The sequence below is a fragment of the Artemia sp. Qi Xiang Cuo genome, chromosome 14 (assembly GCF_049724085.1).
Source record: "Artemia sp. Qi Xiang Cuo chromosome 14, ASM4972408v1, whole genome shotgun sequence".
NCBI lineage: Eukaryota > Metazoa > Arthropoda > Branchiopoda > Anostraca > Artemiidae > Artemia > Artemia sp. Qi Xiang Cuo.
Window position 1 is genome coordinate 65661905 of NC_142807.1, and position 18929 is coordinate 65680833.

Below are 18929 nucleotides of genomic sequence, written 5' to 3' on the forward strand. Positions count from 1 at the left end.
ATTATGGAAAATACAATTCTCTAGTTCAAATTTGGAACTTAAGTCCGGTTTTGGATACTCATAATGATGAGGACTGATGATTCTAATTCAATATTTTTTTTTTATTAAAAAATACTTTTTTTTTAAACTTCGAAATTATTAAACTTTATTTTTTTATTTTTTATTTTTTTTTTTATTTATCTTAAAATTACGAAAAATGATTACGGTTCTAACAATTGTACTCTATGATTTCTCAGAGACATGATGCGGCTTTCCCACTGATACTCTATGGGCGGTTATCGACACTACCTAGTTTATTGCATGCATTAAATTAGTATTTTTTACGCAGTGGAACGATAAACACATAAGTCATATCTTAAAAAAAAAGTGAAGATGGAGCATTTTAATAAAGTTAGTTCACATGACAATTTTATTGTAGCATTGAATGCCAACAGGGAGAAGTATTTAAACTATTAAAAAAGTACAAGTGGTAGCACTATTGGAAATATATGCATGCATTATTATGACAGGAAGGAATTCAATTTCTTTGGAATACCGGAAAAATTACGTTGTACAAATGTTGGATATGTGAGATTGAGATCTCCGGAGATGATTGCACTCAAAGAGAATGCCAACAAAAAGATAATCGTTGATGATAAAGGACAACTCCTTGCTACTGTTGCAGGTAACACATTACCTACTGATACATCTAATCGTCATCTTTTAGGTATTAGCATTCAACGGAAGGTCAATAAAAGAAAGGCCTACTCTTCTACGAATATCATAAACCATATCTTGGCTATGTACCGAAACTGTTACCTGTGTAAAAATAATGTAATAATTGACAGTGAAATTGCCAGAAAAATAAAAAGGGCAATGTCAGAAAATATCACTAAGGAATATCAAGATGAATTGATGAAAAACAAAGTGCCAGCAAACGTTAATACCATTAATCAAACACTCGATGAATCAAATAATAGCAAAGATGAAACGTATATTGAACCTGTCGGTGACACACCAGTAAATATTGTGTATGACTCAAAATGGAATAATGATTATTCTACCGATTACGAGTTAAGAGAAGACAATAGCTACAATATCAAGAGTGAACATGGTGAACTATTTTATGGAACAGATTCAAAATGTCCAAAGTTGATCATTGATATTAATAATGTATCATAATAAATTTTTTTATTAATATTCTACATGGTGTTATTTCATTAAAAGTATATTATGCATTACATTGTTACGTGTTCATTATTTTTAGAGTAAGCTAGCATATCAAACGTTTAGAATGTCTATTAAAACATTGGAGATGTAAGAAAAGGAATTCGCATACATCTATTGTCAGACACATGGGGTAACATTGTTCTATAAACGGTTCATAATAAAAAAAATAGTTTGGGACAAGAAAAAAAAACCTAAAATAATCTCGTGAAATCATTTTCAACACTCAGAGCAGGGGAGTGTTGGGATTGAATCATAGAGAAACAACGAATTTACTTTTTTTTTTAAATGTCACTCAAAGACGTTTCATTCTTTTCACTGACTTGAAATTGCATACAAACGAGCCAATCAGATGTTAAAATCCTTTTGTTTGCTCAGAATTCAACAAAGCAACGACGGTTAGGCTACTTTATTTAGCATGTTATTTCTAAAGCCAATTAAGATGAAGAAATGTATTCAAAGTCAAGGCTATAAGAAAAAAAAATTTCTGGATATTTTTTATCAGTTTGTAGTTTACGCAATAATATCAATAACATTAACGATTCTATTTGAACTTTCTCCAAGTTAATCAAATTTGTCTCTAAACGGTTCATGATAAAAAAATGTTTGGAACAAGAAAAAAAACCTAAAATAATGTTGTGAAATCATTTTCAACACTCAGAGCTGGGGGGTATTTCATTAAAGAAATTATGAAAAAATTGTAACTAAGTAGAAAATTCTTTCTTGAATTCACCTGTTGGATAAACAAAAAGACATTTCGTTCAAGAAATTATGACAAAATTCTAAGTAAGTAACAAACTCTTTATTGTTTTCACGAGTTAGATATACGATGTAGAAATTTAATTCGAGAAATTATGAAAAAATTCTCAGTAAGTAACAATTTCTGTCTTGAAGTCAACTCTTGGATACACAATACGGAAATTTCATTCAAGAAATTATGAAAATATTTGCAAGTAAGTAGCAAACTCTTTATTGATTTCACCTCTTGGATATACAGTACAGATACTTCATTCAAGAAATTATGAAAAAAAAACGCATGTAAGTAACTTTTTTTCTCATTATCACAAACAATTTTCACTTAGTTAAACGATGTATAAATTTAATTCAAGAAATTATGAAAAAAAACGCAAGTAATTAACTTTTTTTTTCTCTTTATCACAAACAATTTTCACTTAGCCTTTTCTCTTTATCACAAACAATTTTCACTTAGCTAAACGATGGAGAAATTTAATTTAAGAAATCATGAAAAAATTCTCAGTAGGTAACAATATCTTTCTTGAAGTCAACTCTTGGATCACGTTTTCAACCAGACTGGTTTTTTAGACAACACACCCACGGAGATGACACACACAAAGAGACGAGACACGCACAGACACGACACACAAACAGAGTCACGTTTTGAAACTACATGCTATTTGCATGCCTTTCCTTGGCACATTTCCAAACGAGCGGGGATTCCCCACTGGTTCCTACACATTGCAAAAAAGTGAGCAGTACGAAAACTCCACGTTTTCAACCAGACTGGTTTTGAGACAACACACCCACAGAGATGACACACACACAAACATAGATACGAGACACACACAGACACGACACACAAACAGAGTCATAGTGAGAGAGATATACAAAAAGTTGGGTTGATCTAGGTTCACTTAGAGTGGCGCCCCGCTCGTTTGGAAAGGTTCCAATAAACGGCATTAATTTAGCATTTAGTTACAAAACGTGACTCTGTTTGTGTGTCGTGTCAGCGCGTGTCTCGTCTCTATGTGTGTGTCATCTCCATGGGTGTGTTGTCTAAAAAACCAGTCTGGTTGAAAACGTGATCCAAGAGTTGACTTCAAGAAAGAAATTGTTACCTACTGAGAATTTTTTCATAATTTCTTGAATTAAATTTCTACATCGTGTAGCTAAGTGAAAATTGTTTGTGATAAAGTGAAAAAAAAGTTACTTACTTGTGTTTTTTCATAATTTCTTGAATTAAATTTCTACATCGTGTAGCTAAGTGAAAATTGTTTGTAATAAAGAGAAAAAAAAGTTACTTACTTGCGTTTTTTTCATAATTTCTTGAATGAAGTATCTGTACTGTATATCCAAGAGGTGAAATCAATAAAAAGTTTGTTACTTACTTACAAATATTTTCATAATTTCTTGAAAGAAATTTTCGTTTTGTGTATCCAAGAGTTGACTTCAAGAAAGAAATTGTTACTTACTGAGAATTTTTTCATAATTTCTTGAATTAAATTTCTACATCGTATATATAACTCGTGAAAACAAAAAAGAGTTTGTTACTTACTTAGAATTTTGTCATAATTTCTTAAGTGAACCTAGATCAACCCAACTTTTTGGATATCTCTCTCACTATGACTCTGTTTGTGTGTCGTGTCTGTGTGTGTCTCGTCTCTATGTGTGTGTGTGTGTCATCTCTGTGGGTGTGTTGACTAAAAAACCAGTCTGGTTGAAAACGTGGAGTTTTCTTACTGCTCACTTTTTTTCAATGTGTAGGAACCATTGGGGAATCCCCGCTCGTTTGGAAAGGTGCCAAGGAACGGCATGCAAATAGCATGTAGTTTCAAAACGTGACTCTGTTTGTGTGTCGTGTCTGTGCGTGTCTCGTCTCTATGTGTGTGTCATCTCCGTGGGTGTGTTGTCTAAAAAACCAGTCTGGTTGAAAACGTGATCCAAGAGTTGACTTCAAGAAAGATATTGTTACCTACTGAGAATTTTTTCATAATTTCTTGAATTAAATTTCTCCATCGTGTAGCTAAGTGAAAATTGTTTGTGATAAAGAGAAAAAAAAAGTTAATTAATTGCTTTTTTTTCATAATTTCTTGAATTAAATTTCTACATCGTGTAGCTAAGTGAAAATTGTTTGTGATAATGAGAAAAAAAGTTACTTACATGCGTTTTTTTTTCATAATTTCTTGAATGAAGTATCTGTACTGTATATCCAAGAGGTGAAATCACTAAAGAGTTTGCTACTAACTTACAAATATTTTCATAATTTCTTGAATGAAATTTCCGTATTGTGTATCCAAGAGTTGACTTCAAGAAAGAAACTGTTACTTACTGAGAATTTTTTCATAATTTCTTTAATTAAATTTCTACATTGTATATCTAAGTCGTGAAAACCATAAAGAGTTTCTTACTTACTTAGAATTTTGTCATAATTTCTTGAAAGAAATGTCATTTTGTTTATCCAGCAGGTGAAATCAAGAAAGAATGTGCTACTTAGTTACAATTTTTTCATAACTTCTTTAATGAAATACCCCCCTGCTCTGAGTGTTGAAAATGATTTCACAACATTATTTTAGGGTTTTTTTTCTGGTTCCAAACATTTTTTTTATCATGAACCGTTTAGAGTCAAATTTGATTAACTTGGAGAAAGTTCAAATAGAATCGTTACTGTTATTGATATTATTGCGTAAACTACAAACTGATAAAAAATATCCAGAACTTTTTTTTTCTTATAGCCTTGACTTTGAATTCATTTCTTCATCTTAATTGGCTTTAGAAATAACATGCAAAATAAAGTAGCCTAACCGTCGTTGCTTTGTTGAATTCTGAGCAAACAAAAGGATTGTAACATCTGATTGGCTCGTTTGTATGCAATTTCAAGTCAGTGAAAAGAATGAAACGTCTTTGAGTGGCATTTAAAAAAAAGTAAATTCGTTGTTTCTCTATGATTCAACCCCAACACCACCCTGCTCTGAGTGTTGAAAATGATTTCACGACATTATTTTAGGTTTTTTTTTCTTGTCCCAAACTATTTTTTTTTATTATGAACCGTTTATAGAACAATGTTATCCCATGTGTCTGACAATAGATGTATGCGAATTCCTTTTCTTACATCTCCAATGTTTTAATAGACATTCTAAACGTTTGATATGCTAGCTTACTCTAAAAACAATAAACACGTAACAATGTAATGCATAATATACTTTTAATGATATAACACCATGTAGAATATCGATACAAAAATATATTATGATACATTATTAATATCAATGATCAACTTTGGACATTTTGAATCTGTTCCATAAAATAGTTCACCATGTTCTCTCTTGATATTGTAGCTATTGTCTTCTCTTAACTCGTAATCGGTAGAATAATCATTATTCCATCTTGAGTCATACACAATATTTACTGGTGTGTCACCGACAGGTTCAATATACGTTTCATCTTTGCTATTATTTTATTAATTGAGTGTTTAATTAATGGTATTAACGTTTGCTGTCACTTAGTTTTTTATCACTTCATCTTGATATTCCATAGTGATATTTTCTGACAATGCCCTTTTTGTTTTTATGGCAATTTCACTGTCTATTATTATATTATTTTTACACAGGTAACAGTTTCGGCAAGTAGCTAAGATATAGTTTATGATATCTGTGGAAGAGTAGGCCTTTCTTTTATTGACCTTCCGTTGAATGCTAATACCTAAAAGATGACGATTAGATGTATCAGTAGGTAATGTGTTACCTGCAACAGTAGCAAGGAGTTGTCCTCTATCATCAACAATTATCTTTATGTTGGCATTCTCTTTGAGTGCAATCATCTTCGGAGATCTCAATCTCGCATATCCAACATTTGTACAATGGAATCTTTTCGGTATTCCAAAGAAATTTAATTCCTTACTGTCATGACAATGCATGCATACATTTCCAATAGTGCTACCACTTGTACTTGTTTCATAGTTTAAATACTTCTCCTTGTTGGCATTCAATGCTACAATAACATTGTCATGTGAACACACTTTATTAAAATGTTCCATCTTCACTTTTTTTTTAAGATATGACTTATGTGTTTATCGTTCCACTGCGTAAGAAATACTAATTTAATGCATGCAATAAACTAGGTAGTGTCGATAACCGCCCATAGAGTATCAGTGGGAAAGCCGCATCGTGTCTCTGAGAAATCATAGAGTACAATTGTTAGAACCGTAAGCATATTTTGTCATTTTAAGATACATACAAAAAAAATAAAAAATAAAAAATAAAAAAATAAAGTTGAATAATTTCGAAGTTTAAAAAAAAGTATGTTTTTATAAAAAAAAATATTGAATTAGAATCATCAGTCCTAATCATTATGAGTATCCAAAACTGGACTTAAGTTCCACATTTGAACTAGAGAATTGTATTTTCCATAATTTTCTTACATGAAAGTTGAATGAAATTTCGGTATTGTGTATTCAAGAGGTGAAGAAACTTTTTTATAATTTAATTTCTGATCGCGGGGGGTTGGGCACGGTTGAAGTTGTTTTCACGTAAAAATCTATTTTCTGTCCGTTTTTAAGTTTTGATGTTGCTCCTTACTTTCACTTGAAGAATTTTTTTTTATAATTTAATTTCTGATCGCGGGGAGCTGGGCACGGTTGAAGTTGTTTTCATGTAAAAATACCCTCCCCCCTCTTCCATGGAAAATTCCCCCTCCCCCCCCTCAAGACAATCCCATTCCTGTCGACTTTTGGAGGTTGTTTCCCCATTTTTTTCGATAATCAGGCAATTTTCTCAAACTCATAGCTTTTGACTGTCAGCACTAACGTTAATGAATCCTAAATCTTTTGGAAACAGCCTCTATTTTCTGTCCGTTTTTAAGTTTTGATGTTGCTCCTTACTTTCAGTTGAAGAAACTTTTTTTATAATTTATTGTCTGATCGCGGGGGGCTCGGCACGGTTGAAGTTGTTTTCGCGTAAAAATACGTGAAGCATTTTTCTACTCGTAAACTAATTTCTTAAACTAAATAGTTACCCCCGCCCTCCTCCCTCAGAAAGTTCAGAAAAAAAAAAACAATAGCCTTATCTGTAGTGAAGCATTTTTCTAATCGTAAACTAATTTCTTAAACTAAATAGTTACCCTCTCCTCCCTCAGAAACCTCAGAAAAAAAAAACAATAGCCTTATCGGTAGTGAAGCATTTTTATAATCGTAAACTAATTTTTAAACTAAATGGTTGGCCCCGCCCCCCTCCGAAAGGGAAGAGAAACCCAATCACCGTATATGTCGTGAAGCATTTTTCTACTCGTAAACTAATTTCTTAAACTAAATAGTTACCATCGTCCTCCCCCCTCAGAAAGTTCAGAAAAACACAATAGCCTTATCTGTAGAGAAACATTTTTCTACTCGTAAACTAATTTTTTAAACTAAATAGTTGCCCCCTCCTCCCTCAGAAAGTTCAGAAAAACACAATAGCCTTATCTGTAGTGAAGCATTTTTCTACTCGTAAACTAATTTTTAAACTAAAAAGTTACCCCCCACCTCTCTCAGAAAGTTCAGAAAAACACAATAGCCTTATCTGTAGTGAAGCATTTTTCTACTCGTAAACTAATTTCTTAAACTAAATAGTTACCCCACACCTCCCTCAGAAAGTTCAGAAAAAAAACACAATAGCGTTATCTGTAGTGAAGCATTTTTTTACTCGTAAACTAGTTTCTTAAACTAAATCCTTACCCCCGCCGCCCTCAGAAAAATCAGAAAAACACAACAGCCTTATCTGTAGTGAAACATTTTTCTACTCGTAAACTAATTTCTTAAACTAAATAGTTACCATCGCCATCCCCCCTCAGAAAGTTCAGAAAAACACAATAGCCTTATCTGTAGTGAAACATTTTTCTACTCGTAAACTAATTTCTTAAAATTAATAGTTACCATCGCCCTCCCCCCTAAGAAAGTTCAGAAAAACACAAGAGCCTTATCTGTAGTGAAACATTTTTCTACTCGTAAACTAATTTATTAAACTAAATAGTTCCCCCCTCCACCCTCCGAAAGTTCAGAAAAACACAATAGCCTGATCTGTAGTGAAGCATTCTTCTACTCGTAAACTAATTTTTAAACTAAAAAGTTACCCCCCACCTCTCTCAGAAAGCTCAGAAAAACACAATAGCCTTATATGTAGTGAAGCATTTTTCTAATCGTAAACTAATTTTTAAACTAAATAGTTACCCCCTCCCCCTCAGAAAGTTCAGAAAAACACAATAGCCTTATCTGTAGTGAAGCATTTTTCTACTCGTAAACTAATTTTTAAACTAAACAGTTACCCCCTCCTCCCTCAGAAAGTTCAGAAAAAAAACACACATGTTCAGAAAAACACAATAGCCTTATCTGTAGTGAAGCATTTTTCTACTCGTAAACTAATTTATTAAAATAAATAGTTACCGTCGGCCTCCTCCCTCAGAAAGTTCAGAAAAACACAATAGCCTTATCTGTAGAGAAACTTTTTTCTACTCGTAAACTAATTTTTTAAACTAAATAGTTACCCCCTCCCCCCTCAGAAAGTTCAGAAAATCACAATAGCCTTATCTGTAGTTAAGCATTTTTCTACTATTAAACTAATTTTTAAAATAAAAATTTTCCCCCCCCCTCTCTCATAAAGTTCAGAAAAACACAATAGCCTTATCTGTAGTGAAGCATTTTTCTACTCGTAAACTAATTTCTTAAACTAAATAGTTACCCCCCCCTCCCTCAGAAAGTTCAGAAAAAAAAACACACTAGCGTTATCTTTAGTGAAGCATTTTTCTACTCGTAAACTAATTTCTTAAACTAAATACTTACCCCTCCCCCCTCAGAAAAATCAGAAAAACACAATAGCCTTATCTGTAGTGAAGCATTTTTCTACTCGTAAACTAATTTCTTAAACTAAATAGTTACCATCGCCATCCCCCCACACAAAGTTCAGAAAAACACAATAGCCTTATCTGTAGTGAAGCATTTTTCTAGTCGTAAACTAATTTTTTAAACTTAATAGTTACCATCGCCATCCCCCCTCAGAAAGTTCAGAAAAAAATAGCCTTATCTGTAGTGAAACATTTTTCTACTCGTAAACTAATTTCTTAAACTAAATAGTTCTCCCCTCCCCCCTCAGAAAGTTCAGAAAAACACAATAGCCTTATCTGTAGTGAAGCATTCTTCTACTCGTAAACTAATTTTTAAACTAAAAAGTTACCCCCCACCTCTCTCAGAAAGCTCAGAAACAGAATAGTCTTATCTGTAGTGAAGCAATTCTACTCGTAAACTAATTTCTTAAACTAAATAGTTACCCCCACTCACCTCCCTCAGAAAGTTCAGAAAAAAAACACAATAGCCTTATCTGTAGTGAAGCATTTTTCTACTCGTAAACTAATTTTTAAACTAAATAGTTACCCCCTCCTCCCTCAGCAAGTTCAGAAAAAAAACACACATGTTCCTTTAGTACCTACGCAATTAGATTAAAAATGAAGATATTTATGCAGAGTTTCAGGTAGCTATGGCTAAGTTTGCTAAAAGACCAGTTATTTTCTTGCGAAAACACACAAAATCAGAAAAAATAACTGAACCCCCCCATGTAACTGAACCCCTGTATAACCGAAACCCCGTACAACTGAACCCCCCATGTAACTGAACCCCTGTATAACCGAAACCCTGTACAACTGAACCTCCATGCTACTCGACCCCAATTAACTAATCCCCGTGTAACTGAATCCGCATGTAACTGAACCCTCGTGCAACTCAACTCTCTCAAAACACTTTTCAGCCATTTCTTGTTAATTTTTTTTATTTCTAAACTATTAAAAATTGAAAACACTGTGCAAATCATCACTTGTGTATTATACAGTACACATTCATTCCATCTCCTTCAAAACACTTTTCAGTCATTTCTTGTTAAAATTATCCAATCACTAATTACCCTTTTTTTCTCCACCTTCAAATGTTCCTTTAGTACCTACGCAATTAGATCACCCAGTTAACACTAAGATGTAAATTGAGTAAGCCTCTCGCAATAACATTATAGCATGGCAAGTTTTTTTTAGAAAACCAACCAATCAAGTTATTATATTGGACTAACCACCAACTTTCTCTAATCGACTGACACACAAAAAATCAATGTCATAATAAAAAACATGTCTGCCAACCCACATAGGGTTCATTGTAATAGGTCACTGGCCCCTGGTAAGGCATATTACGCAATCACGACCAGGACCTTATAATAGGATACTACTGTGATTTGCTTTTTACAGAAGAATAATCAAATGCATCTATAGTTATCCCCTTTTTAAAAATATCATATTCATAATGTTCAATAATTATCTCTAACTCCACTACCACCATATTTGAAAATCATGTTTCCCACAATATCACCACCAGGGGCCTTATTATTTTTTAATCCTTTTACTACTTTTTCTATTGCTTCCTCGCATAATGAATTTTCTTACCATTTTGAGTCACGAATTTTTTTCTATATAATTCCCAGTAGCTTTATGATGGTTTAGCACATTCTCAAAATGTTCTGCCCATCGCTTTTTAAATATTTTACTGTCACTAATTTTGGCCCCGTTCCTACTTTTAAATGGAACAAGTCAAGATTGGCAATCCGTCTAAGTTTTTAACATACAAATACATTATTTGACAATTATGCTGTCTGGATGCATATTCCCCATGTTCAGAAATTTTATCCATTTCCTCCGCTTCACACCTCCATTATTAATATTTTAATGTTTTCGCTGCTTTCCTTACGTTCCTCTTATTTCCATAGAAAATATCACTCAAGTAGCTCTTGTAAAAGCCCCTCCTCTTTGCTATTAAACTTAAAGCATTTTCACTAATATTCCTCGCTACATTTAAACTTTACTCTTTAAGACACCATCTGCTACTTCACAATCCATTTTCCTAAAATTATTCCATCCATTTTACACATTGTCCAGTTTAGGTTCTTTAGTTTATGAATCAAACTGTTCCTGGAAAGTTTCTCATAAAGTCTCATCCTGGAGACTACCAACATCATTAAACAGTTCGTGGTAAGGAACTGTAAGTAAGGAGCGACCCAGCTCAATAGTAACCGAAACTCTAAAAAACTAAATTTTGATAATTACACCATCAGATTCAGCGTATCAGAGAACCATACTCTAGATGTTTCAAGCTCCTATCTGCAAAAATGTGGAATTTTGTGTTTTTTGCCACAAGAAAGATCACGGATGCGTTTTTATTTATTTGTTTTTTGTTTTTTGTTTTCCCCAGGGGTGATCGTATCAACCCAGTGGCCCTAGAATATCACCGTATGCTTTCTAAAAACCAGAATATAATTCGTACTTTACTGAAAAAATTCAAATAAATTAACTGAAAAAAAGTGTGCATTGTCAGTTTAATATTGATATGCTGATATTCATTCCTTAAAATCGTAATTAATTTTTAATTTCTTAAGGTTACAAAAGTGAAAACATTTAAAAGAATTTTTTTCAATAAAGTACAAACTATATTCTTGGTTTTAGAAAGCATAGGGTTTACAACCCTACTCAGATTAATTTCTGCTCATTTTGAGTTTCACTTATTTTAATTTCTGCTTGTTTTGGGTTTCATTTATTTATTGATACTGATTTGTGGTAGTTGTATGCTTGGTAGATTATTTTATTCTATTTTTGTTCGTTTTTGGTTTAATGGAGTTCTTTGCTTTTTTTTCTTTTGAAAAACTTTTTTTTGTGCAAAAAGTTTTTTGATTAATTTCTCTTCGTTTTATATTGATATAGCCTTTTTCAGGGAGAAAGACTGAGCCTCTTCTGAAGTTAAACAACCATCCCTTCCATAAAAACCGTAAATACCCCTAGGCATAGTTTACAACCCTTGCCTCTAATCTCTGGGGTAGGTTTTAAACCCAAAAGCATTGTTATATGATATTTAGACTATTTTAAATAGAATGCCTATCTAAAAATTTATATTAGACGCATATTGAGACAATACGACAGATGTGTAGAGGGGAGAGGGTAGCTGCCCTCTGATCACTTTGACTCTTAAAAAGAGCCCTTAAATGTCCCCAGGGCATAACTTACAACCCTTGCCCTGAGGGCTGGGGGGATTTGTTATCCTCAAAGACAAAATTTTAAGGCCTTTGTGATAGGCTTAACAAAATGGCTATATCAAAATTTTGATTGGAAGGGTTTGCTGAAATGATAGGCGTGAAGGGGGACATTCGCCCTCTGATCACTTTCGACTAATAAAAAATGGCGCTACTCCTCCCAATTTCCAATCAAATGAGGTGCTTTTGAAGCTTCTACGATAAAACTTTCTTTAAAAACGTTATATGCCCCAAGGGCATAGCTTACGACCATTGTCCCGAGGGTTATGGGGGGGAGGATTGTCATCCTCAAAGACATAATTTCCAGACCTTTCAACTATGTTGAACAAATGGCCATATCAAAATGTTGATAGGAAATGTTTGGGGATGTGATGGGTGGGGGAGGGGTGATTCCCCTCCCCCCCCCCCGATTACTTTCGACTATTAAAAAGGGCAATATCCCACTCAATTTCCAATCGAAAGAGCCCTTTTTGAAGTTTTTACGACAACACTTTCTATAAGACATTATGTGCCCCAGAGCGTAACTTACAACCTTAGACATGAGGGCTGTTGGGGGTTGTCATACTCAAACACATAATTTTTGGACCCTTCAACTACGTTCAACAAAATGGCTATATCAAAATGTTGATTGGAAGTGTTTGGGGAAATGATGGGCATGGAGGGGGTGACATTTCCCCTCCGATCTCTTTTGACTATTAAAAGGGTACTATCCCTTTCAATTCCCAATTGAATGAGTCCTTTTTGAAGTTTCTACGACAACGCTGGCAAAGACCTAATTTCCAGAAGTTTCAGCTACGTTGAATAAAATGTCTATCTCAAAAATGTGACTGGGTGTGTTCGGGGAAATTGTGAGCATTAGAGGGGCATTAGTTGCCCTCTAATCACTTTTGACTATTAAAAAGGGCACTAGCCCTTTCAATTTCCAATCGAAAGAGCCCTTCTTGAAGTTTTTACGACAACGCTTTCTATAAAACCTTTTATGCCCCCAGGTCATAACTTACAACCCTTGCGCTGAGGGCTGTGGATGGAGTGTCATCCTCAAAGACATAATTTCTGGACTGTTCAACTACGTTGAACAAAATGACTATCTCCAAAAATTTATCGGATGTTTTTGGGAAAATGGTGGCATGAGAGGGTTGTTAGTTCTCCTACAATCACTTTTGATCTCAAAATTTTGATTGGATGTGCTTGGGGAAAATGTGGGCGTGAGAGGGGGGTTAGTTGCCCTCCAATCACTTTCGACTATTAAAAAGGGCACTTGCTCTTTCAATTTCCAATCGAATGAGCCCTTTTTTGAAGTCTCTACGAAAACTCTTTCTATAAAAACCTTATATGGTCCTAGGGCATAACTTGCAACCCTTTCCCTAAGGGCTCTTAGGAGGTTATCATCCTCAAAGACCTAATTTCCAGAACTTTTTACTACGTTGAACAAAATGAATATGTCAAAATTTTGATTGCATGTGTTTGGGGAAATGGTGGGCGTGAGAGGGGGGCTAGTTGCCCTCCAATTACTTTCTACTATTAAAAAGAGCACTAGCACTTTCAATTTCCAATCGATTGAGCCATTTTTGAAGTTTTACGACAACGCTTCCTATAAAAAACATTATATTCCCTCAGGGCATAACTAAAAACCCTTGCCCTGAGGGCTGTAGGGAGAGTTTTATCCTCAAAGATATGCTTTCTGGACCTTTCAACTACGTTGAAACAAATTTTTATACCAAAATTTTGATTTGGTGTGTTTGGGAAAATGATGTGCGTGACAGGTGGGTTACATACGCTCCAATCACTTTCAACTATATGCCCTCAGGGCATAACTTACAACCCTTGCCCCGAGGGGTTTGGGGGTTGTCATCCTCAATTATCTAATTTCCAGAACTTTAAACTACGTGGAAAAAATGGCTATCTCAAAATTTTGATTGCATGTGTTTGGGAAAATGGTGGGTGTGAGAGGAGGGTTAGTTGCCCTCCAATTACTTTCGACTATTAAAAAGGGCACTAGCCATTTCAATTTCCAATTGAATTCGCCCTTTCTGAAGTTTCTATGACAACACTTTCTATAAAAACCTAATATGCCCCAAGGGCAAAACTTACAACCCTTGCCCTGAGGGCTGTGCGGAGGGGTGGGGGGTGGGGTGGGGGTTTTCATCCTTCAAAGTTTTCAAAATTATGAAAATGTCTATAAAAATACTTATATCCGCCAGGGCATAACTTACAACCCTTGCTTTGAGGGCTGTAGGGGGCGTTTCATCCTCAAAGACATAATTTCCGGACCTTTCAACTACGTTGAAAAAAAATGCCTATCCCAAAATTTTGATTGGATGTGTTTGGGAAAATGATGGGCGTGAAAAGGGGTTAGTGACGCTCCAATCACTTTCAAATACTAAAAGGCCACTAGCCCTTTGAATTTCAAATCGAATGAGCCCTTTTTGAAGTTTCTACGAAAACACTTTCCATAAAAACCTTGTATGCCCCCAGGGCATAACTTACAACCCTTGCCTTGAAGGGTTTGGGGTTTTCATCGTCAAACACCTAATTTCCGAATATTCAACTACGTGGAAAGAAATGGCTATCTCAATATTTTGATTGTCTGTGTTTTGGGAAAAGATGGGAGTGAGAGGGGGGTTAGTTGCTCTTAAATTACTTTCGACTATTAAAAAGGGCACTAGCCCTTTGAATTTCCAATCGAATGAGCCTCTTTGAAGTTTCTACGAAAACACTTTCTATAAGAACCTTATATGGTCCTAGCGCATAACTTACAACCCTTGCCATGAGGGCTCTTAGGGGGTTATCATCATCAAAGACCTAATTTACAGAACTTTTAACTACGTTGAACAAAATGAATATCTCAAAATTTTGATTGCATGTGTTTGGGGAAATTGTGGGCGTGTGAGGGGGGTTTGTTGCCCTCTAATTACTTTCAACTATTATAAAGGGCACTAGCCCTTTCAATTTCCAATCGAAAATGAAAGGCCTTGAAGGGTTTGGGGGTTGTCATCATCAAACACCTAATTTACAGAACTTCAACTACGTGGAAAGAAATGGCTATCTCAAAATTTTGATTGTATTTGTTTTGGGAAAAGGTGAGCGTGAGAGGGGGGTTAGTTGCTCTTCAATTTCTTTCGACTATTAAAAAGGGCACTAGCCCTTTGAATTTCCAATCGAATGAGCCTTTTTGAAGTTTCTACGACAAAGCTTTCTATAAAAACCTTATATGCCCCGAGGGCATAATTTACAGCACTTGCCCTGAGGGCTGTGGGGGGAGTGTCCTCCTAAAAAACATAAATTTCAATCAGGAAATCAACTACGTTGAACAAAATGGCTATCTCCAAATTGTGATTGGATGTGTTTGGGGAAATGGGAAGGGGTGTTAGATGCCTCCCAATCACCTTCGACTATTAAAAAGGACACTTGCTATTCGAATCTCCAATCAAATCCGCCTTTTCGAAGTTTCTGCGACAACTCCTTCGATATGAAGTGCCCTGGTCTGGAAAAAAAAATACATTGTGCCAACATCGTCCTTTACTTAGGCAGCGCTATTGCGCTGCCTATGATAATTTTAGCTTAGAGATGTTTGTTCTTTATCCTATAAGACATAATTTTTTAGAGATTTGAATTGAATTTTGAAATAATCAAAGTTTGATGCTTTTTCGAAACACGTAAAATTCATCACGTTTAATGCTACCCATCAAAAGTCACGAGCGTGAGAATGTTTACCCATTTTTGAATAAGGGGGAAATACCACCAAAAAATCAAGTGACCCTAAAGAAAATCTCACCATCAGATTCAGCATATCTAAGAACGCTACTGTAAAAATGTCAAGCTCTTACATACAAAAATCTGTAATTTTGCATTTTTTGCCAGAAGAAAGGTCATGAATGCGTGTTTATTTATTTATTTTCCCAGGGCTGATCGTATCGAACAAATGATCCTAGAAGATTAGGAAAGAGTTTATTTCATAGGAAATCAAAAGTTCTAGTGCCCTTTTTAAGTGACCAAAATATTGGAAAGCAGCTATCCCCCTCCCACGCCCTTTTTTCCAAAGTTTTCTCGATCAGAATTTTCAGATAGCCATTTTGTTCAGCATAGTTGAAAGCTCTAGTTCAAGTTCAAGTTCATTTAATTTCTCATTAAATCACTGCAAGACAAAATAACACTTTTACAATATGAATCAATGGAAAACAAAATATTTACAGAGGGTGCCTACACAGTGAGTTATACTCGAAAACAGGCACGCTAAAAAAAAAAGGAATAATAATAATAATAACAAATGATGAAAAGAAATAATAATACACTAGATATACTCGGAAGAAAATGAGACACCAAACTGAACCCACAGCCCACACCTCAAATCAATATATTACCACATAATTAAATAATTATCAACAATAGCACCGGCCAACATGACTTCCAATAAATGAATAGTTATCTATAATTACTTATTAGATATAGTTTGAATTTAGCTTTAGAAACTGGAATAGAAAAACACGAATCTATATTACTTTCATAAATATTCCAGAACTTTATTATTGAATTTTTAGGAGAAAATCTGGATCTTTCAGTTCAGATTCTAACAACTATGTCTTTGAGGATGACTTGACCTTCATAGTTCCCGGGGGAAGGGCTGCAAACTATGAACTTTGCCCATTGTTTATAGCATTTAATATAGCGATAATATCATTTAATATACATTTGCCCATATAATATAGCATTGGTTACTGGAATGTATACAGACATTTTTTTTTTGGGGGGGGGGGGGAGGTTCTTGTGAGGGTGTATGTAGAAGGATCTTTCCATGATCGATTTTTCGTGAGGTAAGAGAATTTTCTCTGGAGGGGGAGCCGAATATCCAAAGTTAATTAAAAAACGATTGGAAATTATATAAAAAACAAGTTTTTTCAACTGAAAGTTAGGAGCAACATTAAAACTTAAAATGAACAGACATCATTACGTATATTAGGATTGCTCCTCCTCAATACCTCACTCAATATGCTAAAGTTTTTTTTAGAACTTTCAAAACAGCTTGTTTTTCTAACTCAATTGCCCCTGTGTTTCAGGAATCATTCTTCAATGATTGTAACTAAATGTCAAACTTTGGCGTAAAGAGCGAGTTATTGAGAGGGGCAACTCCCCTTTATATACATAATGATTTATGTTGGTTTTAATGTTTAATGTTGCTCCTTATTTTCAGTGGCAAAAATAGTTGTTTTTTTTATTTGGTCAGACCTTAATACGGATATTACATTCATGTTGTTTTCTTAACAGTAATATTAAAACGGTCGATGGAATTGACTTTAATTGCGAGTTCATGCAATTAAAGTTGGCAGATGTTACATAAATGAAAAGCTACTAATTTAGATTTTATTTTATATTCCTAAAACATTTGCCAAAAATACCAAATCGTGGAAAAAAACAATAATGACGGGAAAAATCACAAAATATGAAGCTTGTGGAACATCTACCTGTCAAAAGCTATACTGTTCTGCCAAAAGCTATACTGTTCGCATATTTAGTTGTGTCAATGGGGGGGGGGGGGATGCAAAATAGAATGTATGTAATCTTAATTCCATTTACCAAGGAAAATGCTTTAAATACGTTTTAGTTTATTATGTGAGTAGATAATTATCTACTGTTGTGTAAAAAAAAAAAAAAAAAAAAAAAAAAATGAAGAAACAAAAAAACAAAGGTTCTGTTAAATTAATTTTTTCCCTTTGATTCATCATTATATCATAAATATCATGTATCATATGAATGTGACGTCATTCACATGAAAAACATTTTTTGTTTCCAAAACTAAGGCTCTAGACTATGGTCAGCCGAAAGGTGCACGTCCTACACCAAATACTGGTGTAGGACGTCCTGCACCAAATGATTTACCAAAATATTGCCATGCCCCACTGATGGGGCCTGTGCTCGTCGTTGGGAACCACGGGACTAAAGACAAGACAAATATATATTCATCTAGTGTTGGGCACCCCCCAGGTCTTTCCATCTGATTCTTAGGATCCCACAAAGGCAATTATTTTCAAAGGCATAAAGGCTCATGTTCATGCAAGAAATGTCTAGACTCATAAATAGACTTTAACCTACATAAAATTTCAAAACTCCCCTATGGAATAAATAAATTTGAAAATTAGAATTTTGACTTTTTCTGCTACAGTGAATATATTTAGGAACTTAAAAGACTTCTTACATAATATGAAGAAAATTTATATTTAAGGAGCAATAGTGGTCATGATATTTTGAAAGTCGTCGAGGCGGGAGTATGTACTTTAGATACGAGGCAGGCGGGCTGTCTATTTTCATTTTAAAAAATTATTGGGGACAGACTCATAAATTTGTCTCTGTCAGAAATGTTAATGTCCAGACTTGTAAATGTCAAATGTCAGGTGTGTCAGAACGTCTATATCTAGACTCATAAAAAAAAAACAAAGCAACTGAGCTACATTAAGAAGGGACACAGAAGATAGCACTTTGTAGGTTGCTAGAGAGGGAGGTGAAGTTAGATATGGCCATATCTATTTATACATTTAAATAGATGTAAATTCTATACATAATTCTATTTTCTTTCTTTGTCTTCCTTTAGGCATTGGACTTTCTACTACCATTATCTGTTGCTTGGCCAATTTATATTACATAGTTGTCATCGCTTGGGCTATACATTACCTATTTGCCTCTTTTTCATGGGAGCTTCCTTGGGGCTCTTGCAACAACAGCTGGAATACGGAAGCATGCACGACTTTCGCGGGGGGCGAAAATACCACTCTTCTTGAGGGCAAACTCGCCAAAGATGCTACCCTTGAGTATTGGGAGTAAGTACCACACACATTTTAGTCCTGCTTGTCAATTTTATTAAAATATAATAATTCCAGTTTTTTATAATTAGTCTAAGTAGTTTACTATTTATTT

At 34.4% G+C, this 18929-nt stretch overlaps 1 protein-coding gene across 2 annotated transcripts in view; it reads left to right on the top strand.

The window, feature by feature from the left end:
• The window catches only part of LOC148944763 (sodium- and chloride-dependent GABA transporter 2-like), a 187454-nt gene that overhangs the window by 109901 nt on the left and 58624 nt on the right, over nt 1-18929 (top strand). For both annotated transcript variants that reach the window (XM_089100672.1, XM_089100671.1), the window contains exon 3: nt 18607-18832. In XM_089100672.1, the coding sequence (XP_088956798.1) occupies nt 18607-18832 (226 nt within the window). The remainder of the gene's footprint in view (nt 1-18606; nt 18833-18929) is intronic.